The 24,913-nt window shown below is 37.2% G+C and overlaps 1 protein-coding gene across 1 annotated transcript in view; it reads right to left on the reverse strand.

Moving 5' to 3' along the window:
• The window catches only part of ADGRL3 (adhesion G protein-coupled receptor L3), a 561,722-nt gene that overhangs the window by 118,021 nt on the left and 418,788 nt on the right, over positions 1–24,913 (reverse strand). Inside the window, exons 11-12 of the mRNA XM_064286313.1 lie at positions 1,859–2,042; positions 598–720 (exon numbers count right to left, since the gene is read on the reverse strand). Of these exons, the coding sequence (XP_064142383.1) occupies positions 598–720; positions 1,859–2,042 (307 nt within the window). The remainder of the gene's footprint in view (positions 1–597; positions 721–1,858; positions 2,043–24,913) is intronic.

Here is a 24,913-nt window from a genome sequence, read left to right on the forward strand (position 1 = left end):
AATCATGAATGAATCTCAAAAATATTATGCTGAGTTAAAGAAGCCTGAGAGAAAATGGTGCATTCTGTATGATTTCAATTATATGAATTCTAAGAACAGGCAAAATACATCTGTGGAGATAGTAATGAGAAAGTGCTCTGCAAAGTAAAAGCATCAAAAATACCCTCAAAATAGAAGCTGAGTAAGGGAAAAAAAAAAAAAAAAAACACGAAATTTTAAAATTGCAGGTAGAATTTCCATTGGATATTTAGAAGCTAAATGTGTCAACTCAGTGAGCTTTTATTCCTTTCAAGCAAAAGAGCCAGATCATCTGGGTTTTAGGGTTTATTTATTTCCATCACATTCAAGTTCTGAACATTTTACCGCAACTGAAAAATAAAGGATCTATTTCCAAACCTGGTTGAGAATTTTGTAGAACAAGTATCAGGGCACTATTGATAGTGTGGTAGGTAAGAAAGTAGAGACAGAGGCTAATAGTGGAGTGAGAGAAGGAGAGGTTCCAGTGCTTGGATAATGGATCTAAAATTCCAAGCAAAGAACCACTGAATTGATGGCAAGTTCAATTCCATCAATCTTAAAAAGTAAACTCTAACCTACCATTTCGGCCATTTTGTTTTAAAGTATTTGCAGAAAGCTGGACAGTGCTTCCATGGCCTGTGTTTTCTGGAAATTTTAGGTCTTCCAAATTTCCTTCTGTGCTCAGCCTTGCAACTTCCAATTCTGTTAACAGAAAAGAGATGCCTATTGAGAAACATGCCAAAACTATAACAATTCCCTAAATAGCTGAAGTATTTCTGAAATTAAAACACTGGAATTAATGTTCTATTTGCCATGCTTTGGAGTACTTCTGCTTTTTATTTACAAATAAGTATTCTGTTCCTATTTTAATTTTTTCCCCCAAAACTAAATAAAATAAAATAGATGCTATTAAAGTGATATGAGGAGCCCTAGTGGTGCAGTGTTTGGCTGCTAACCAAAAGGCCAGTGGTTGGAACCTACCTGTGGCTCCGCAGGAGAAAACACCTGGTAATCGGCTCCCCTAAAGATTTACAGCCTAGGAAACTCTATGGGGCAGTTCTACCCTGCCTGATAGGGTGGGTAACAGGCAGAATTTACTTGATGGAATACAACAATAACAACAACAAAGTTATATAAATAAGATTACAAATATATCAATAATAAAATTTTAAATTCAAGCCTAAATCTTTATACTTTATTATTGGCTTTAAGTTAATTTTCAAAATATTTTCTTTAATTTATGAATTAAGTAAAAATCCTTTTGATCATGATGAGCTACACAATTATATCAATATTGATCTATCTTTTAATCTAATAAGTTTAAAATAGCTTATCAAACCTTCTGAAATAAAACCATCACTATATCCTTACATGCAATAAAAATAGATCTATACCCTTTATGAGCCAAATAACACAATAATCAGAAATGGTTTTATCACCTTAACTTAAACAAGAAATTTCTTTATGGTACATAATTCAAAAGGACTCTAGTTTTATCTGAAATGACCCATAAACTTTGAATTAGGAGGATAAAATTTTAAATAGTAAAATACATAGATATATACATAAAAATTAAGAGACAAAAATGAGGACCTCACTCTAAGTAATTTTGGGCTAATACAGCCAATACTGGAATGTCCTAAGGAGGATGATGAACATGATTACGAAGACTCTTTTGAACCAGTAACAAGTGATCTCCTAATTGGACAGAAAGAATAATTTATCACTATTGAAATAAGGAAGCATTCGTAATATCTGGGATACCACAGATACTATTTTTCCTTTCCCTTTTCTGCTGTATGAAGGACTCTGGACCTTCTGTATAACAAGGACCACTTACGAATATTGTCTGTGTTTTCCCTGACAATGTCTGTCTTCAAAAGGTTATCAGCCAGCACAAAAGCACTTTCCTCCACAGTGTCAAGCAACATGGTGGCTGCACGTAGTTGATCACTTGTAGTCAGGTCTCTCCACGCATTCAAAGCTTGTGGTTGGAGGAGGTTGTTAACTGTCTCGACCATTGCCTACGAGAGGATGAACAGAATGACAAAGGTCTCTAGTGAACCCACATAGCTGTCAAAAATCCACATGTACATGTTGCCCAGCAAGCAAGGATCAGCGGTGAGTTCAGTATTGTCCCAGCCTCCCCTGTGACATGCTGCAGCAGAAGCATTCATTATTTTGTTCTGTAAAACCCTAGCTAAGACTCGCAAGGCAAGACGAAAACCTGTTTTTCTTTTGAAGGACAACAAATAGAGCCATGCTTGCTTCTTAGAATCAATAGCACAAGCTTCAATTAAGACTATAATCACATAATTAAACTATTTGGTTGGGGAACCATTTGCAAGTAATTTAAGTCAAACACTTCTACCACATCACCCACCTAAATTTTTTTTTACTGTTTTCTGTAAATCACCATACAAGTGGATGGTGAACACAACAGTGATTTAAAGGATGACTACAGACAGGACGATACAAGAATGTGTTGCCTCTCAGTTGAGGACTCACTGGGCAGACCATTTGTTTTTTTTTTAGCCAGCTAGTAAATGTCCGAATGGGAGATATATCAAAGCATACATACTCCCACTGTTAACTATTAGCGAGGGAAATAAACAGACGGACTCCGCTACCTCTCGCCCTCAGGTGTTTTTTCTTCAAAATATCAGCAGTAGGTACACTCACATGTAGAGATGAAGCACCACATTTCTTATGGCTTCATGCAACAGAATCTTGTCTGTAGTTACAAATTTATATATTTCCTGTGGTTTGCTTTATGCTCTAGGTTACAAAGAAAAAGCAGCTCTCCCAATAAGTTTTCATTCAAACACAGATATTTGAAAAACAGAAAAATACAACGAACACCTACAATTTGAAAGTGATCATCCCTGAACTCATTGATCATGAAATATGCATCCAATCCAGAAATAAAGTTGAATTAATAGCCAACACAGACCCAGTTTCTAGGCAGCACATAGTTGTTTTAAAAGCAGAGGGATTGGGAGAGATAGGAGAAATATCTACCACACTGCAGCGTCTTCTTCAGGCTGGTGTTTTCATAGAAACCAAGTAACAACTGTTAAAAATTCAGCTTCATAATGAAACACCTTGGCTGCCAATTAACACCAGTTTCAAAAATGAGTTTGCCTTTTGATGAAAGCTGTTTTTCTTGATATTTCCCCAGCTCTTCCAAGTTCCGTCCCAAAACTAACATCAGCAAACTTTCATGTAAAATAGTCCTATTCACAACTTGGGACTTTGTATCATTTAAAGAAAACAAAAACAAACAAACAAAATCCCTGATGAATTTAATAACTGGGCATTGTCACGTGGTGTGCTTAGCTCTGTCATTTGTTGTAAGTTTGAAGCATGACCTTTAAACTTGTTGTAAGTAGGCAGACAAAAAATCTCTGGATCACAACGAAATGATCTGCTTTCCAGGAAGGTCTCCATAGAGAAAATGCCAACAGGATATGCTAGAAGGAGATGCCCGGTAAGGGGGAGAAAAAAAAAAAATACGTATTTTCTGAAGCCAAACAGAGAACACAGTCCTCTTGAATGCAAAGAAGGATCGTTTGTGGAACTAAATGATACTGTGGATTCATGCTCTGAAAATCCCATATGCTACAGAAACGGTGCTGGTCCTATTTTTTTTTATTAGCATTAGGTAATAATCTTACATTGATTAATTTAAACCTTACCTCAGAGAAAATTTATGGGGGATCATACACTATTTCTGTTCTGCCTTCATTTCTTTTACTTTTTTCTTTTAATTTAAAAAAAATGCAAAAGGAACAAAAAATGAAAGAAGCAACCATAGGTGACATTTCCGTTAGCAGCCGAGCTCTTAACCACTGTGCCACTGGGCTCCACAGTCAAGTCTTAGAAGGGTTAAACAGACTAGCCAAAATACCGTGCCTTTGAACTGACAGCAAATGAATTAAAGGAATCCCTTATTCATTTATTTTAGTTTTTCAACTGAAACTTTTTCCCATGTTTTCAACAAATACATCCTCCAATATAAGACATAGTCTTTAAAGAAGCTTCCCATCGAAGCCCCCAAATTTTCCAAGTTTATTAAAGAAAATACAGACTTAAAATATAACTCCCAAATCTGGCATTTGGTGGGTTATGACATAAAATTAAGATTCATTTATTCAGCTTATGTTTATGTTTAATTGTAAGTATATGTTAATACAAGGGTTGAGGAACAGTATTCTACAGCACTAACACCAGAGTAAGTCTTTAGAAACACATTGGCTAATTCGTACCTGGATTCTACCTCTCGTGAGCTGTGTGAAATTGGGTAAATTACTTAATCTTCCTGTATCTTATATGTAAATTGTGAGTGATAATATAAACATCTCTTAAGGTTACCTGGAAACCCTGGTGGCGTAGTGGTTAAGTGCTATGGCTGCTAACCAAAAGGCCAGCAGTTTGAATCTGCCAGGCACTCCTTGGAAACTCTATGGGGCTGTTCTACTCTGTTCCATAGGGTCCCTGTGAGTCGAAATCGACTCGACGGCAGTGGGTTTGGTTTGGTTTGTAAGGTTACCCGGTGCATACTAAGTGATCAAGGTATAACTTTATTTTTAACTTGATATAAAAGCCCAGTGTGGGAAGAAAAGAGGTCTTCGCTGAATGAAGCCTACATTGTATCTGATATGAATATCCACACTGAAATGAGATACGCAAGTAATAACTCTTCTGCCATAACCTTCATCTTAAACCTGTTGCACAACTTACCTACGAACGACTATACTACCTGAAGATTTGAGGAACAAGAGAGTACAGGGAACATGATGAATTTTCTAGAACTTGAATAAATTCATCCATTTTCTGCTAGTGAGACCCAAAACAATTAAGTCGATCTTAGTAGCTTTATAATTAATACAAATTATTTAAACTTTCCAAAGTTTACTGACATGCCCCTGTTGCCAGTTTGAAGCCAATTGAATAGTCTCAACTGCTCAGTGATAAAAAGACATCTATATTTGGTTTCCTTATACATTTATGTGTTTGCATAATTTACTCATAAATGATGACATCTGGTCACAAAATAATTTTTTTTCTCGAACTAAGTATTTGCATTGCTTACATTTGCTCATAAACATCTTTTTAAAAGGAGGTTGATTTTCATTTTATTTGGTTACAAAGAAATGAGCTTAACTACACTTAGAACACAGGTTCAACTGGGAATGTACACTAAATTTGACTAAATTTAGAGTAGGTACTAAAACATCATTTTAAGGTCCAACAGCTCTCAGTGATATACTTTTTCTGCTATGAAAAAATTTTTTTCTGACTTGAAATTTATATAGTAAGTTGGAAAAAAATAAGGCTGACCCTGAATTTATCTTACAGAATTTCACTATTCTCTTTATAATTCCTTGATTCAGAGGGGGGAAGAAGTAAATTCCATGTACAGACTGAAATAATCTAAAATTCTGAGAAGTGAATTTAATCGACATTATCTCAAACACTGACAGAAACAAAGTAGTAACTCTCTTCATTAGTTTTCAAAGCACTAGAATTTTAATAGGAGATGGGCATTGAGAATTTGCATTTAGTTCTGCTGTGAAATTTCAGTGTGCCTTTGGATAAGTTATTCTTTCTAATCAACCAACACAATATGAACTACACAAGAAAGTAAGTCTCATTCTGTTTTAATTTGGGGGTGGAGGTAGATACAACCCTTCTCATTACAGAGCTTATAGACTACACTCTGAATGACTTTTGACTGATTCTAAAAATCAAATACAAATCCATAGCACAATCATATGCTTTATATGCTAAGAGTAAAAGTAGTCAAATTAATTTGCTTCATGATCTGAATTTAATGATAGGAATCCCAATAAAGTGTTGTGTAATGCAAACCTATGGTCAGAAGGATATGTTATGTCATGATCCTGGTATGTTTCTTAAAAGATAGTATGTTACTTTATAAATCCACTGCTGTTGAGTCTATCAATTCTGATTCATAGTGATTATGTAGGAGAGTAGAACTGCCCCATAGGGTTTCCAAGGCCGTAAATCTTTACAGAAGAAGACTGCCACATCTTTCTCCCACAGGGTGCTGGTGGGTTCCAACCACTGACCTTTTAGTTAGCAGACAAGTACTTTAACCACTGTGCCACCAAGGCTCCATGTTACTTTATAATCATACTTTATATATTTCAAAAGGAAGAATTTACTTATTAGTGTAACAACTGTGAAAAATTTTGGAGAATAGCACCTATAAACTTTGCTATAACAACTTGTGTAATTATTGCAAGACAATATGCTTGTAAATTCTTTAGCAAGAATACCCAAAAGTAGCATGGTGAGAAAAACATCAATGGCACATCTTACCTAGGGGAGCAGTAAATCTCAAGTGGGTAAGCTGAATCACTTGGGGAAAACGTACCCCCATCTGGAAACCATCAAAATAAAGATCCAAATAAAATGAATGCCTTCTGGGAAAGATGTATAACTTAACTGTCTTTCAATCATGTGGTTGTGAAGATTTCGGCCCAAGTGTCACCTACTCAAAGAGATCTTCTATGACCAAAATAGCTAAGGAGAATCCTCCCATCCTTAAATTTATTACCTGCTTTATTTTCTCGGTAGTATGTATCATTATTCAAAAGTATTTCGTATATTTATTTACCTTCATGCCTACTATATATCTCCCATTCAGTAGAAGATAAGCTCTATGTGGATGGGGTTCTGTCTCATTTAACAGTGCCAAAAGCAGTGCTTGGCTGATGCACAATAAGTGCCCAATAACTCTTCTCTGAATGAGTACAAATCCAGTGAAGGCTCACATTTAAGTCAGTTTTCCCAATTTTCATATCAGTAAAAAAAAAAAAAAAAATCACTAAAGGTATTCATTTTAGGAACAGAACGTATCTAACCAGAAACAAAAATACATGTCGTTATGGATTGAATTGTGTCCCCCCAAAATGTGTGTCAACTTTGCTAGGGCATGATTCCCAGTATTGTCTGGTTGTCCTCCATTTTGTGATTTGATGTGATTATCCTATGCATTGTAAATCCTAACCTCTATGATGTTAATGAGGCAGGACACAACCTACAGGATTAGGTGGTGTCTTCAGTCAATCTCTTTTCAGATATGAAGGGAGAAGGCAGCAGAGAAGAGAGGGACCTCATTACTACCAAGCAAGAAGAGCCAGGAGCATAGCACGTCCTTTGGATCCAGGGCCCCTGCACTGAGAAGCTACTAGACCAGCGGAAGACTGATGATAACGACCTTCCCCCAGAGCTGAAAGATAGAAAAAACCTCCCCCTGGAGCTGGTACCCTGAATTCAGACTTCTAGCCTCCTGAAATGTAGAGAATAAATTTCTGTTTTTTCAAGCCATCCACTTGTGGTATTCCTGTTAAAGAAGCACTAGATAACTAAAACACACATTAACTACTAAGTGTTTCCTGAATCATTCTGATTTCATAAATTAAATGCCACATTGAGCTCCCATTTTACGAAATGCATATTTAGCTCAATTATCTGTTGTAATATATGTATGTTTGGCTTTCTCACTAGACTATGGTATACTTAGGGGAGAGATAATGCTCATTTTTGTTTTCCCTGGGTAAAGTTTAGTGTCTTGGTTGCTCATTACACACAAAAAAACCCTACTATTATTATCAGATCATTAATAACTTGAAATACAATAGGAAAACTGAAAGCAGCCTCTTCTAGTTTTACAGCTTCTTGCCATGTCTTCAAAAAAGTCTTCTGAGAGAATAGATTGCTCAGATATAAGCATAGTTTGTAAGGAAGGTAGGCTAAATTAGAGGTATTGTTATGGACTGGAATTGTGCCACCCCAAAATGTGTGCCAGAAACCCTGGTGGCATAGTGTTAAGTGCTACAGCTGATAACCAAAGGGTCGGCAGTTTGAATCCAACAGGCACCCCTTGGAAACTCTACGGGGCAGTTCTACTCTGTCCTATCAGGTCGCTATGAGTCCGAATTGACTCGATGGCAATAGGTTTGGTTTTTTTTGTTAAAATGTGTGCCAATCATCTGGGGTCTTAAACGCTAACAAGCGGCCATCTAAGATGCATCAATGAGTCTCAATCCACCTGGATCAAAGGAGAATGAAGGACACCAAGGTCACAAGGTAATTATGAGCCCAAGAGACAGAAAAGGCCACATGAACTAGAGACTACATCATCCTGAGACCAGAAGAACTAGATGGTGCCCGGCCACAACAGATGACTGCCCTGACAGGGAGCACAACAGAGAACCCCTGAGGGAGCAGTAGAACAGTGGGATGCAGACCCCAAATTCTCATAAAAAGACCAGACTTAATGGTCTAAGACTAGAAGAATCCTGGCGGTCATGGTCCCCAAACCTTCTGTTGGCCCAGGATAGGAACCATTCCCGAAGCCAACTAAGCAGACATGGATTGCGCTGGACAATGTGTTGGAGAGAGATGCTGATGAGGAGCGAGCTACTTGCATCAGGTGGACACTTGACACTATGTTGGCATCTCCTGTCTGGAGGGGAGATGGGAGGGTAGAGGGAGTTAGAAACTGGCAAAACGGTCATGAAAGGAGAGACTAGAAGGAGGGAGCGGGCTGACTTATTAGGGGGAAAGTAAGTGGGAGTATGTAGTAAGGTGTATATAAGTTTATATGCGAGAGACCGACTTGATTTGTAAACTTTCACTTAAAGCACAATAAAAATTATTAAAAAAAAAAAAAAAGTGTGCCAACTTGGCTAGACCATGATCCCCAGTAACTGTGTGGTTGTCCTCCATTTTGTGATCTGTGTTGTAAATCCAACCTCTATCATGTTAATGAGGCAGGATTAGAGGCAGTTATGATAATGAGACAGGACTCAGTCTAGAAGATTAGGTTGTATTTTAAGTCAATCCCTTTTGAAATATAAAAGACAGAAGCGAAGAGAGCAGAGAGACAAGGGGACCTCATACCACCAAGAAAGTAGAGCAGGGAGCAGAGCATGTCCTTTTGACCCAGGGTCCCTGAAACAGAAGCTCCTGGACCAGGGGAAGATTGATAACAAGGACCTTCCCCCAGAGCCTACAGAGAGAGAAAACATTCCCCCAGAGCTGACGCCCTGAATTTGGATTTCTAACCTCTTAAACTGTGAGAAAACAAATTTCTCTTTGTTAAAGACATCCACTTGTGGAATTTCTGTTATAGCAGCGCTAGATAACTAAGACAGGTATTAGCAAGACAAGTTTAGAAGAAGAAAAGCAGAACCACAGGTTATTGTAGTGAATGCAGACCACTATACGTAATAGCAATATGTTTTATTATAAAAATACTGAAATGTGCTTTTTAAGTGTACCAAAGTGTACACTTAATGTACATTTTGTACACTGAGAAAACACACACTTTAAGTGTGTGTTTTCTCAATGTAAATCTGTGAATTTTTATTAAATATATACAATACGTGAAATAGTAGGAAGACACTCTTGAGAAGAGGTTAGAAGAAAGAAGGAAAACATGGAGCCTGCACCAGATTAGCATATGTTCCAAGGCAGGACATAAGCACAAAACAGAGCTAAAATCTCACAATATTATGGGGCATAAAACATAGCAATAAATTCTTACTGGAGAAGATCAAGAAAAGATTCAGAAGTTGTTTGCTTTTGAGTTAGACACTTAAAGATGAATAGATTTTCCATAATTACAATGAGGACATTTGAGGCTGAAGGACTTAATAAGCAAGTTGATGATGACAGGAAAAAAAAAAAATGTACTTAACCAGAGAATGTGTTGGATTTGAGGTGAGGTGAATATATGGGGCATAGAAAGAGAGTGGAAAGATGAGTAGTGGTGGGAGAAATGGTAGCTGGAAGTCAGATCTTTGAAGGTCTTCAGTATCATGCTAAGGGATTTAGTGTGTAGTACATAAGCTTTAGCCTATAGAAAATTTATAGCCATTAAAGATTTTTAAGCACAGAAGTTATATGTTTAAGATCTTTGTTTTTTGAGAGTCCCTAGGTAGTGCAAAGAATTAATGTGCTTGGCTGTTAACGCAAGGGTTGGAAGTTCAAGTCCACCTAGGAGTACCTCAAAAGAAAGGCCTGGCAATATACTTATGAAAAATCAGCCACTGAAAATCCTATGGAGCAAAGTTCTACACATAGGTTGCCATGAGTCAGAGTTGGAGTTGACTTAAAGGTAATTTTTTTTTTTCTATTTTTTGAAAATTTCTTCTGAAGACATACTAAAGGGTGATAAAGAGTAAAATGATGAAGCCAAGAAAAATAATAAAATGAGGAATAAATTCTATATTATGCTCACTCATTATTGTTAAAAGTTCTTTAACATTACAATAAAGCAAAAAAATTATAAATATGCAAATTGACATTAGGTGGCCCATTAGAAAGCTAACAGAAATTATTTCATACGAGTAGATAAATTTAAATCAACATGCTGAAACCTTTTAAATAACTGTCTAGAAATACAGATTTTTTTAATGCTTTATTTCACATATTTTTTTGATACATTCTGCTGAGTGTAACATTGCAGTTTTACTATAATAATTTATACAGTTACGTTTTTCCCTAATGTCTAAATCTCAGGATATGTTGAAAAGAGAAATAAGTTTTCAGTTCTCCTGTTTCCAGCTCCTGCTTTCTGTCACTTTTTTGTATGTCAATATATGAGACTAAGTATATATTGATTTATAATTTCAAAATGTAAAAACAAGTTTTCTTTAATTATTCTTTATTTTTGACCTCTTGATGTAAACTTTATTTGTTGAGAAAAAAATAAAATAGAATGGAAGTTGAATGTCACTACTGAATAGGGCACATTGTACTCCAATCTGTGTTTACATATTGATTTAAATCACAATTTTGAAGGTCAAACACTATAAGAGGCTTCAAAGTAGTTTAGAACTTGCAGGTTTTTTATTAGAAGTCAAGTTGTGTTACTGATATTTACACATCTGATCAATAAATCTAAGATTCTTTTTATAGCCACTACATTTAATATTATCATACATATAAAAACTACTAATCGCTGAACTTCCTTTTTATATTACAGTGAAATATTGGGATTTTCAAGTCTTCGTTAAAATTAGGTTTTATAATACAACTGACCTTAATATTGTAATAAGAAACTTGAGCAATAGGACAAGATGAAACTAAAATTTCATAGAAAAGACTCTCCCTCTTCAAGAGACCCTTTATCATGTAGGAAAAAAAAGTTTTTAACCAATCATAATTTGCTGCATCACTGTTTAAATCTAGTTTGCAAATAAATGATTGGATGTTGATGAGTAAATCTATATCATATTAGAGAAATTAAATATAACTAAACTTGACTCAACCTCTTTCCTAACTCAATATTCAACAGATATTAATCGAGCACTTTCATTGTGACAGTCAACGGGGATGCAACAAGAAAGATGTTCTCCGTTCTCTCATGGTGATGACAATATGGTGGTGCCAGACAAACAAATAATTAAAATACATGACAAGCATTAAAATAATGGAAACATAGGGTTCAAGATCTGTATTGGAAAACCTTTATGGAGTAACAGAAGTCCAAGCTGAATTCAAGGCTGACTAAATGTTTGCCAAGAGAAGAGTCATGAGATACAGCATTTAATTGTAGGCATAGAGGTGAAAGACAACAGGATACTTTGCAGGAATGGAGGAAAAAAATTCCTTACAGCTAGAGCAAAGAGTATAAGACGTTCAGTGGCAAGACTGGTAAGTGAAGGCTAATTCTCAAAAAGGCTTTCAAACCACATTAAGGTATTAGCAATTCTTCCTAAAGTCAATGTCTTTAGGAAGGCAATGTGAAGCCATTGAAAATTTTTACACAGGTGAATGATATACATTGTTGTTGTTGTCAGGTGCCGTCGAGTCAGTTCCGACTCATAGCGACCCTATGCACAACAGAATGAAACACTGCCCAGTCCTAAGCCATCCTTACAACCCTTGTTATGCTTGAGCTCATTGTTGCAGCCACTGTGTCAATCCACCTCATTGAGGGTCTTCCTCTTTTCCACTGACCCTGTACTCTGCCAAGCATGATGTCCTTCTCCAGGGACTGATCCCTCCTGACAGCATGTCCAAAGTCTTGCCATTTGAGCTTCTAAGGAGCATTCTGGTTGTACTTCTTCTAGGACAGATTTGTTCCTTCTTTTGGCAGGCCATGGTATTTTCACCAACACCGCAATTCAAAGATGTCAATTCTTCTTCAGTCTTCCTTATTCATTGTTCATCTTTCACACGCATATGATGTGATTGAAAATACCATGGATTGGGTCAGGTGCACCTTAGTCTTCAAGGTGACATCTTTTCTCTTCAACCCTTTAAAAAGTTCCTTTGCATCAGACTTACTCAATGCAACGCGTCTTTTGATTTCTTGACTGCTGCTTCCATGGCTGTTGATTGTGGATCCAAGTAAAACGAAATCCTTGGCAACTTCAATCTTTTCTCTGTTTATAACGATGTTGCTCATTGGTCCAGTTGTGAGGATTTTTGCTTTCTTTATGTAGAGGTGCGATCCATATTGAAGGCTGTGTTATTTGGTCTTCATTAGTAAGTGTTTCAAGTCCTCTTCACTTTCAGCAAGCAAGGTTGTGTCATCTGCATAACACAGGTTATTAATGAGCCTTGCTCCAATCCTGATGCCCCATTCTTCTTCATACAGCTCAGCTTCTCATATTATTCGCTCAGCATACAGATTGAATAGGTATGGTGAAAGAATACAGCCTTGATGCACACCTTTCCTGACTTTAAACCAATCAGTATTCCCTTGTTCTGTCTGAACTGCCTCTTGATCTATGTAAAGGTTCCTCATGAGCACAATTAATATTTATGGAGTATGTTCCAGACACTGATATGAATGCCTTACATGCATTAACTCATTAAATTTTCACAATAACCCAATGAGGTAGAAATAATTATTATTCTTATCTTACAGATGAGAAAATTGATCCTCAAAGAAGTTAAATAACTTGCTAAAGGTTAATTGCCTAACATGGGGCAGAACCAGGATTACAATCCATGCATTCTAGTTCTGGGTATAGAAAAAAGTACAAGAGTCCAGAGATAGTTTTAAAGAATTTATTGATTATTGAAGTTGGTTAGTAAGGGAAATAAAGATGTATAATGCACAGAATTATGGCTAGGCAACAAAGAGAATGAGAGTGACCCTTGAAATGGCAATACAGAAAGAGCTGCAATATTTTTTTGTTCCTTAGAAGATAGTGGGTGTATGTGAGAAGACCTTGGGTGGTGGAAATGGTTAATGCACTTGGCTGCTAATGGAAAGGTTTAGGGTTTATGTTCCCTCAGAAGCACTTCGGTAGAAAGCCTAAATGAAAAAATTCTGAAAAATCTGCCCTTGAAAACCCTATGGAGCACAGCTCTACTCTGATACACATGGGGTAGTTATGACTTGGAATCGACTCCAGGGCAAGTGGTGTGGCTTTTGGTTTGCATGTGTGTGGGCTGGGGATGGAGTGGGAGGGGAAGTGTGCTGATCATGATAAATTCAGGTTTATCTACTTTGAGTGTTAAGTATCTGAATGGCATCAAGTAAAAAAGTCCAGATAGGTTTAAGTTTAGACAAGATATCTGGTCTTCCGCATATATGTTTAAGAGTCACGAACTTAAATAGGCTCAATGAAGTCACTGGAATGTCTAGATTATCCAGATAAATTGAGTACAGGGAACAGAATAGAGGGGGAAATGACGAAAGAAGAGCTTGAAATTGAGAAGAAAAAGTACCACAAGGTTATGGTATCACAGATGTCAAAGGAAGAGAGTTTATAGCAGTTTGAAAGTTAACTTAATCATAAAAGTATTTTAAAAGTTCTCTTCTTGAACTAATTAATAACTCCAGATTTTTTTTTTCTTCTGGATAACTGGTAAAGTGGTTGTAAAATAAATAGAAAAACCACACAAATGTTGCTTTTGAAGAACAAACAGTTCAGTTTTATGTATTTTAACTTTGTAACAGGATATTTATTCACTCGATAAATATTTCTTGAGCATTTAATATGAGCTGACATTCTTCTAAACAAAGGAGACAAAAAAAAAAAAAACCTAGGAAATGAACATTCTGGCAAGGAAGGCGAATAATAAACCATAAACATATACATAAATATATGTAGTATGTTAGAAGGTGTTACATGCTACGAAAAAAAGAAAAAAAATAGCGTAAGATAAGATGGTCAGACTGGGCCTCAGTGAAAATGTGACAGTTTCAAAAAGACAAGTGAAGTAAAGGAGTTAGTCATGCAGATATCCAGAGAAGAAGCATTCTAATTAGAGGGTACAATCAGAATAAAAGTCCTCAAGTGGCGGCTTGTTCAGCACATCACAAAGCCTTTAGGAGGCTAATATGTTGGAGTAAAGTGAGGAAAAAGGTTGTAGGGTTAGGGCTGAGTGACATCCAGTAAGATGTCAAAAAAACAAAACCCATTGCCATCTCATAGCGACCCTACAGAACAGAGTAAAACTGCCCCATGGGGTTTCCAAGAAGTGGCTAGTGGATTTGAACTGCCAACCTTTTGTTTAGCAGCAGAGCTCTTAACCATTGCACCACCAGCGCTCCAAGATGGCATAGGATGCATATGAAACTGGTTTAGGGGGTGAAGATTAGGAATTCAATTATGGGTACAGTATGTTTGTAGTACCATTAGGAAAACAAAGGGGAGATGGTAAGAATTTAGCTGGAAAATACACCCAGGAGTTCAGGAGACTGTGCTGGAGATAACATTCGTGAGTTGTAAAAATACATACCAGTTACCGATTCCTATTCATGGTGACCTGATGTATGTCAGAGTAGACTGTGCTACACAGGGTTTTCAAAAGCTGATTTTTTTTTTTTTGGAAGTAGGTCAACAGGCCTTTCCCCTGAGTTGTCTTTGTATGGACTCAAACCTCCAACCCGTTGGTTGGCAGCCAAGCATATTAACAGTTTGCACCACCCAGGGGCTCCAAAAGAAGCATATACCAAAACCACCAAACCCACTGCCATCGAGTCAATTCTGACTCACAGAGACCCTACAGGTCAGAGTACAACTGCCTGTTTTGGTTAGCAGTCTGAGCTCTTAATCACTGTGCCATCAGGTTCCTAAAGTGGTATTAAATCAATGAGGTCACCAAAGGAGCTACTGTAAACAAGAGGATAGAACTAATGATTGTGCTAGGGGACACTCCTAACTTACGGGTTTGTGTTAGGTAGGAGGAAAATCAAGGGAGTGAGTTGTCTTGAAAAAAGTGTATCAAGGAATAAAAACCAGAAAAACAAATCCATTGCCATCGAGAGTCCATTCTGACTCAAGGCAACTCCAAGTGTTACAGAGTAGAATTGCCCCATAAGGCAGATCCTTGGCTGGAATCTTTATGGGAGCAGGCCTTTCCTCTGTGGAGTCACTGGGTGGGTTCAAACCACCAACCTTTAGGTTATTAGTCAAGTGTGAACCGTTTAAGCCACTCAGGGGCTTGTACCAAGGAATGTTGCTGTTGTTGTTAGGTGCTCTTGAGTTGGTTCCAACTCATAGCGACCCTATATACTACAGTAGGAAATACTGCCTGGCCCTGCGTCATATTCTCAATAGTTGTTATGCTTGAGCCCATTGTTGCAGCCACTGTGTCAATCCATCTCGTTGACAGTCTTTCTCTTTTTCCCTGACCCTCTACTTTACCAAGCATAATGTCCTTCTCCAGGGATTAATTCCTCCTGATAACATGTCCAAAGGATATGAGAAGTAGTCTTGCCATCCTTGCTTCTAAGGAGCATTCTGGTTGTATTTCTTCCAAGATAGATTTGTTTGCTCTTTTGGCAGTCCATAAAAAAAAAAAAAAAAATTATGGATATTCTTCACCAACGCCAAAATTCAAAGGTGTCAATTCTCCTTTGGTGTTCTTTATTCATTTTCCAGCTTTCCCATGCATATGAGATGATTGAAAATACCATGGTTTGGATCAGGCACACCCTAGTCTTCAAGGTGACATCTTTGCTTTTAAACACTTCAAAGAGGTCTTTTGCAGCAGATTTGCCCAATGCAATGTGTCTTGATCTCTCGACTGCTGCTTTCATGGGTGTCGATTGTGGATCCAAATAAAATGAAATCCTTGACAACTAAATCTTTTCTTCATTTATCATGATGTTGCTTATTGGTCCAGTTGTGAAGATTTTTGTTTTCTTTATTTTCAGGTGTAATTCATACTGAAGGCTGTGGTCTTCGATCTTCAACAGTAAGTGCTTCAAGTCCTCTTCACTTTCAGCAAGCAAGGGTTGTGTCATCTGCATAGCGCAGGTTGTTAATTAGTCTTCCTCCAATCTTGATGACTGTTCTTCTTCATAGAGTTCATCTTCTCAGATTATTTATTCAGTGTACAGATTGAATAGGTATGGTGAAAGGATAAAATTCTGACACATACCTTTCCTGTTTAAACCACACAGTATCCCCATGTTCTGTTCGAACAACTGCCTCTTGATCTATGTATAGGTTCCTCATGAGCCCAATTAAGTATTCTGGAATTCCCATTCTTCACAATGTTATCCATAATTTGTTATGATCCACACAGTCGATGCCTTTGGATAGTCAATAAAACACAGAAAAACATCTTTCTGGTATTCTCTGCTTTTAGCCAGAATTCATCTGACATCAGCAGTGATATCCCTGGTTTCACGCCCTGTTCTGAATTCAGCTTGAATTTCTGGCGGATCCCTGCATATATACTGCTACAGCCACTTTTGAATGATCTTCAGCAAAATTTTACTTGCTTGTGATACTGATATTGTTCAACAATTTCTGCATTAGGTTGGATCACGCTTCTTGCAAATAGGCATAAATACAGATCTCTTCCAGTCAGTTGGCCAGGTAGATGCCTTCCAAATTTCTTGGCATAGATGAGTGAGTATTTCCAGCATTGCATCTATTCACTGAAACATCTCAATTGATATTTTGTCAATTCCTGGAGCCTTGTTTTTTGCCAATGCTTTCAATGCAGCTTCAAATTCTTCCTTCAGTACCATCAGTTCCTGATCATGTGCTACCCCCTGGAATGGCTGAATATTGGTATAGTGACTCTGTGTATTTCTTCCATCTTCTTTTGATTCTTCCTGCATTGTTTAGTATTTTCCCCATAGAATCCTTCACTATTGCAACTTGAGGCTTGAATTTTACTTGAGTTCTTTCAGCTTGAGAAATGCTGAGCATGTTCTTTCCTTTTGGTTTTCTATCTCCAGCTCTTTGCACTTGTCATTATAATATTTTACTTTGTCTTCTTCTTTAGTCACCCATTGAAATCTTCTGTTCAGTTCTTTTACTTTACCATTTCTTCCTTTTGCTTTAGCTTCTTGATGTTCAAGAGCAAGTTTCAGAGTCTCTTCTGACATATCCTTTTGTTTTTTTTCTTTCTTTCCTGTCTCGTTAATGACCTCTTGCTTTCTTCATGTATGATTTCCTTGATATCATTCCACAACTTGTCCAGTAGCATAGCTTCCAGCATCACAACAACAAGCAAACCCCCAAACTGACACCCATGTGGGAGCATCAAGGAATAGGGAGTGATTAACTGTGCAAGAGGTTTCTGATTGGTCATCTAAGGTATGGACTGAGAACTGACCATTAAGTTTAGCAGCATAAGTTCATTAATGACCTCAACAAGTAACATTTCATCTAAGTAAAAAGTAGTGGGAACAAAATTCTGATAGGGCGAATTTAAGAGAGAACGGGAGAAGAGGCATTGGAAATAGTAAATATAGAGAACAGTTTTGAGGATTTTTACTCCAGTGCACATACCAGTAAGCAATTGGAAATATGGGCTTGGAGCTTCAATTAAATAGTAATTATTTAGAGATCACCTCATATGTGCAAGGGGTAATAATGTAAACGGTCCTGAGGATACAGAAATAAAAGTGTCATTGTTCCTTCCTGATGAGCTCAGAGATAGATAAGTGAACATATATTGAAATATAGCTCTATTGCTGTAAAATGAGGATAGTGCTGGCTCAGTGGTAGAGTTCTCACCTTCCATGCAGGAGTTCCAAGTTCAATTCCTGACCAGTACAGTTCAAATGCAACCAACACATGCCCCGGAATAGAGGGTTGCATCTTGCTGTAATCCTGAACTGGTTTCAATGGAGCTACCAGACTAAGACTAGGATGACAGCCCTGGCAATCTATTTCTGAAAATTAAACACTATGGATCACAATGCTCTGAACCTATTGTGCACGAGGTTGCCGTGAGTCGGGGGCTGACTTTACAGCAGCTAACAACAACTTTGCAGTAATAGATCAAAACCTCAGGGTGCTCTATGTGCAATTAAGGAGCCTGGTTATGGCAGTCTGCTTTCATAAGGATTTACAACATTGGAAACTCTATAGGGCAATTCTACTCTGTCCTGTAGGGTCACTATGAGTCAGAATCGACTCGATGGCAGTGGAGTTTTGGTGGCTCAGTGGTTAAGACCTTGGTAGCTAACTGAAAGATCTGTGGTTTAAACCTACCAACCACTCTGTGAGAGAAAGATATGGCAATCTGCTTCCATGAAGATTACAGCCATTGAAACTCTATGGGGCAGTTAAACTCTGTCATACAGGGTCATTATGAGTTGGAATCTACTCAAAGGCAATGGGTGTGGTTTGGTTTTATGTGCAATTAAGAGGACATTTATTTAGACTAAATGGGGCAAGCAATGCTTCCTTAAAGCAGTTGGCAAATGAAGTGGGTCTTGACACATATGTCAAACTTACTAAGATGAAGAAGGGAAGGAGAAAGGAGAGCAAATCTAAGGATAATCTAAGCAGAAGGTACTGTGACTATAAAGGCAATGATAAGAACTGAAAATACTTAAGTGGTGTAAGAAGGTAGGATCCAAGGGTACTGAAAGGGCCATTTAGAGGTGAGAGAAGTCAGGTACTTGTAACAGTGTATTCCAGAACACAGGATTTTCTCCTGAGGGCAAGAGAACAGTCTTAAAGGAGGGCCAAGTCGTGATCAGATTTGTATTTTCAAAACCTTACTCTGGAAGCAGTAGAGAGAATGAATTAGAAAACTGGAAATGTATAAAGCAGTAATTAACTATATATATATATATGTATATATATATATATATTTAGAATCACCTACATAAAGATGATAGTTGAAGCTATAAGAATGGATATGGGAGGAAAAGTAAGTTTGTAGCCAGAGTGATCTTGTAAAAATATCATGACCCAGGTTAAATCTCATTAATGACATTCAGGCCTCAATTCCTTCCTATAGCCTCCTACCATTGTATTCTCCCTCAACCCATTGCTTCAGTCATATTGGTCTACTTTCTTTTCCAAGAACTCTACAACCACTTCTCACTTGACCACCTTTGCCCTGGGTGAGTCCTGTGCCTCCGATGCTTTTTCTCCAGATGGGCACATGTTGTTGTTAGTTGCTGTCAAGATGTTTCAGACTCATGCGTGCAGAGTAGAACTCCTCCACAGGGTTTTCAAGGCTGTGACTTTTTGGAAGCAGATCGCCAGGCCTTCTTCCAAGGCCAAGGCGCCTCTAGGTGAACTCAAATCACCAACCTTTCAGCTAATACATGAGTGCTTAGCCATTTGTGACACACAAGGACATAGGCGCATAGCTGGAACCATATTACCAGCACTTAGGTTCATTGAAACCACCCCAGAGAGGGCTTCTCTGATTCTTACAGTCTAAAGTAACTAAGGATTCACTTTTAATCACATGGCTCTGTTTTAATTCTTTGCATAGTATTTCTGACATCATCTTGTTTTATTATTTTGATTGATTGATTTACTGTTTCTTCCTCAGACTCCAGCCAGCTGATCTATGATGTGAGCTCTATAACAGCAGTTGTCCCATTTGTCTTTACCCGTGAAACCTTGCACCTGGGACAGTGGCTGAAACACAATACTGTTTGGCTGAATACATGACTAAAATGATACTAGTCTTAAACTATACAGGTTAATTTTTTCTAATGGAAGGTATATTTTTATGACTTTAAAAAGGACATGCTTGTAGGGAAGTCTGAGAAACTATTACAGCCAAGAGGAACCTAAAGACATATGACAATTAAATATAATGTTGTATCCTAGATAGGATTCTGGAACAGAATCTGGAAGTAAAATTATTCTAAAAAATAAGCTCTAAAACTAAACAATACATTAGCTCAATTAATAAAGAATGTTTGTCTTGAGCAGTGCACTCTTTTAAAGAATTATATATATGAGATTAAATTGACAATAGTAACTCTAAAGCACAATTAAGAACTATAAGGGGCAGAAAATCTAAGTTAACTGTGGTGAAATATGGGTAGAGATAGAATGGTGATACAATGTGAAGTAAGTAAACAATGTCATTGAAATGTACATGTAGAAACTGTTGAATGGATGTATGTTTATTGTGTATATTCTCACCAAAAATAAATATTAAAAAATAGCAATAAATTATGAGAAACATAAAGAAAAAAAAACTGTACTAGTTAAAAAAAAAAGTACATGCTTATAAACAGTATGGAAATACTGACGTATGTAAATTGTTGTTATTGTTAGGTGCCATGGAGTCGGTTCCAACTCATAGAGACCCTATATACAACAGAATGAAACACTGCCCAGTACTGTGCCATCCTCAACAACTGTTGTTATGTTTGAGCCCATTGTTGCAGCCACTGGTGTCAATCCACCTCACTGAAGGTCTTTCTCTTTGTACTTTTCCAGGGACTGGTCCCTCCTGATAACATGTCCAAAATAACTGAGACGGAGTCTCACCATCCTTCCTTCTAAGGAGAATTCCGGCTGTAAATCCATTTATGAAATAACAACACCCATGCCATCCAAAAATAATTACTTTTGACAGCTTGCTGTGGATCTCTCCAGGCTTTAAATATTACATATACACACAAATATGGTCACTCTGATAATGCCCTTATCTGCTGGCTTTTTGCTTGCTTATTTTTACTCATATCACACTCATCTTTCTAAGTCAATGCTCTCAGATCTACCTCAGTCTTTCTGTGGCTGAAGAATATTACATTATTTGGTGTACCTTAGTTTATCCAACCAGTTTCCTTACCGAAGAAGAATTAGCCTGTTTTAATTTATTTAAAACATGACACAAATCTATCCATGTGATCACCTCTACATATGTGTGCTCTTTTCAATGGTTAAATGCCCTCCAATTGTGTGGGTCTGCCACAAGCTATTTCCAAAGTCTTTATCCTAGACAAGGAAGAATGACACTGTCCTGTGATTGTATGACAAGCTTTATAAAGAAACATCATAAATGGATAGGAGCACAAATAATCTCTGCAGGATATTTAAGAGGGTGATAACAATGATTGCTCAGGGGAAGGAGAGCTGAGCCACTTGGGGGCGGGGGGAGAGTCAGGGTTACACTACACAGCTCCAGGCGCGCCACTCAAATAGACAACAATGTCTGTGGCATGCCCTGAACTTAGCAGCCCAGTGGATCTGGTGGAAGGGAGAGACATATTTCTCATTCAGCTTTTGAATTTTATAACATATGCCTATATTAGCCTATTCAAACAATTAGTAATTTGAAAAGAATAGAAACGCAGTCTGAGAATGGTTTGAAATAACCTTTTTTTAAAAAACAAAATGATTGGCCTCAGACTACGACTAAGCAAAAAACAGAACACATTTTAATTTGCACTTAAAGATTCAAAAGTAGCTCTAATATTGTCAGAACTCTATGGCAGGTTATTACCTCAAAAACCAAACAAAGACATCACTCTTTTTGTATCATTATAAGAAAAAACGTATTTTTGGATACATCTGAGAATGCTAGTTGCCCATTATGCCTCCCGCGTTAGACACAATCATTGGACACTATGTCCAGATGCAAAGCTCTGCCTTTTAAAACAAAGAGAGTAGTCTATGAGATGTAATCAGTAGTAGTTAGGTCAGACATCTGGAAAGTTCTAAAAGGGGTGAATCTTTTAGGCACCTGTCCTTGTCCTTCCTGTTTGTAGCTTAGCTTGAAGTGAGAACTGGAACCTAAGTAGCGATCTTGTCACGTTCACCTTGAGGATGGAAACCATGAGCTAAGGATAATGGGGCAAAAAACCAACCCTTATGAGTTCAAGGAGTTTCCATGCTAATCCCGGACTGCCTTGTCTGCCACTTCTTAAGTGCAAGAATAAAGCTGTGTTTGTTTAAGCCAGTGTAGTCAAGCTTCTGTTTCTATAATCTACACAAGATTCATAACTGATATATTAGATAAGGGAAAATATTAAAGTTTTAACTCTGTTGGTTCCAAACCACCAGGCAAGTACTTTACTGCAAATTGCTCTTAAAAACTTCCATTTCTTTTCGACCTGTACCAGAAAAGCTAATGATAGTTTCTGCAAAGTGAGATCTTAAATCTGTAATGCTGTTTTTAATATATTTTTCCTTCTGGTTAACTATGTGATCATGAAGCTATTAAAGAAATAGCAAACTAAATTGATGTGTATTCTCTTGCATTTGGAAAGAAAAAATATCTATTTATATTCTTCTATTATTTAAAACTTATCTGAAAGTAAATGCTGTTCAGAAAGCAATGATGCATTAGAATGGACTATTTTTTTAATCGTCCTTTAAGTGCAAGTTTACAGTTCAAGTTAGTTTCTCATAAAAAATTTATATACACATTGTTAAGTGACCCTAGTTTCTCTATAATGTGACAGCACACTTCTCCTGTCCACCCCGGATTTCCCATGTCTAGAATGGACTTTAAATAAACAGTTTTACTACTAATTAATGATTCAAGTTTTGATCAGGAAATTAAATGAGAAAAAAAATTCTACAACTTGTTGAAAGGAAGAGAGAATATGATTTTGTTTTAGATACATTTTATTTAGAAACAGGAGGGCTTCTTTTTTTTTTAATCCTCATTTGAATAACTTCCTGAAACATTAACAAATCATGTATACACAAACAGCAGCTGGGATATTTGTTTATTTATAGGAAATGTGCAGAATGGAAGAGGCAGAAATGACTTTGTGACGCAGCCATTTCTGCCTGACCTGACACAGGCGCCAGGGGGATTTTGAGAGATTCCCAGAACGACGTGCTTTCTATGTCAAAGCAGGATCTCCATCCACATGTCATCGTTCTTTAGAGGTGTTTGCATCATTAGATTTATGAACTGACCTGTTCAAGCTCTTAAATAATACCTGTGAGATTTACTCTGCTTACATTACGTGTGGTTTTACTGTCTTTTGATTCAGTGGTTGCTTTATGACAGCATTTAATGACTGCAACTTCTAGGAGGTAATTCTTACAACTATTCTTCATCTAAAGAAAACTACTCTGGTTTTGTGGATTGGAGTCACTTTCTTTGATCTCAATGTCTTTTAACATTAGGTTCAGGGCACCAGAAACATGCAGGGTGCAGATTTATATTTTCTCTCTTACTGACACAAATCAAGTGCAGATTTATCAAGCTGTGAAATATATTAAGTTCACCGAGTTTCAACAAAGGGTTACCAAACCACAAGACCCTGCTGTGATTCAAACTACTTTCAGATGTCCTTTTAATTATATTAAATGAAAGTTTGGGCTGGCTTTGATGCTTATAGGCAAACATCGAAATCTCTTGAAAGAGCTGCTAAAAGTACTCCCTGTTGCTCTACTTAATATACTACATTGTATGCACACCACTAGCCAATTTATTCTAGCCACTTTAACAAGGATATCCAGCCTGACAGGCCACACAGAATAGTATCACAAGTCAAGCAAAGCACAAATCATTAGAGGGCTCCCAAAGTTGTTTGACACGCACTACAGAGCTCTTTGTCACGCCGCCAATTAAGTGACCAAACAAGCAACTTGAAAATACTCATTAATTTCTCCCTAGAAGTATACACGGAGGTTAGAATCTTTCTTGTCTTATGCACCAAAAGCACACAAGTAAAACTGGCATAATTCAATTTGCACTTTGTCAAAGGCGCAAGTGGCAACTCTGGTTCGAGGAAAACTCTGCATTAATAACACACACAAAATGAAAGGAATAGGTAAAAATGCCTACATAATAAAAATTATTTTAAAAAATGCCTATATATTATACATATAATACTATAGATATCTGGGTTGTGAAATTTTTTAACTAATCAAAAATGGACATTATTTTCTTCCTTGAATATCTGTGTCTGCATTTCTGAGCTGAGTCAGTAACACTTGCCATAATTTCTTCCTCCTTGAAACAAAAACTTCAGCTGACACCAGGATACCACATTCTCCTGAGTCTCCTCTATCCTTGTGGCTGCTCTTTACTCTCTATTGCTGTTTCCTCTTCCTCTCCCTGACCCCTTCATACTGTAGTATCCTGGGGATTAATCCTGGATTCTTTTTTCTTCTCTCTCTACACTCTACCCCTGAATGGACTCATCCAGTACCATGGATTTAAATATACTATCAAATATTTATTTCTAGCCTGACCTCTCAACTGAACGCCAACTTTGTATATCTAACTGCATACGTAACATCTTTACTTGCATATACAATAGGAATCTCGAACTTAATATTCCAAATTGATGCTCTTTTCTTGCCCCTCTCAAACTGGTAACAGATAGCCCATCTCAGCTGTTCATCCTTCCAGTTGCTCAAGCCAAAAACTTTCTGTCATTTATAACTCTTTTCTTGCTCTCACGTCTCACCTCCAATCCCTTAGCAAATCCTGCTAGTTTCACTTAAAAAAAAAAAAAAAGGAATCTGAATAATCATTTTTAACATTCAGCACTAATATCCCAATCCAAGCAACTATCATTGCCCAATTGGCCTCTCTAAGTTTTAGCTCTTATTTTTCCTGCTATAGTTTATTCTCCATTTAGCAGCTAGAGCGCTCCATTTAAAACATGTCAGATCATGTCATTCCTCTACTCAGAAACCTGCAATGGTTTAGCATGTCACACAGAACAAAAGCCAAAAAACTTACA

Source organism: Loxodonta africana, chromosome 5, assembly GCF_030014295.1.
Source record: "Loxodonta africana isolate mLoxAfr1 chromosome 5, mLoxAfr1.hap2, whole genome shotgun sequence".
Taxonomy (NCBI): Eukaryota; Metazoa; Chordata; class Mammalia; order Proboscidea; family Elephantidae; genus Loxodonta; species Loxodonta africana.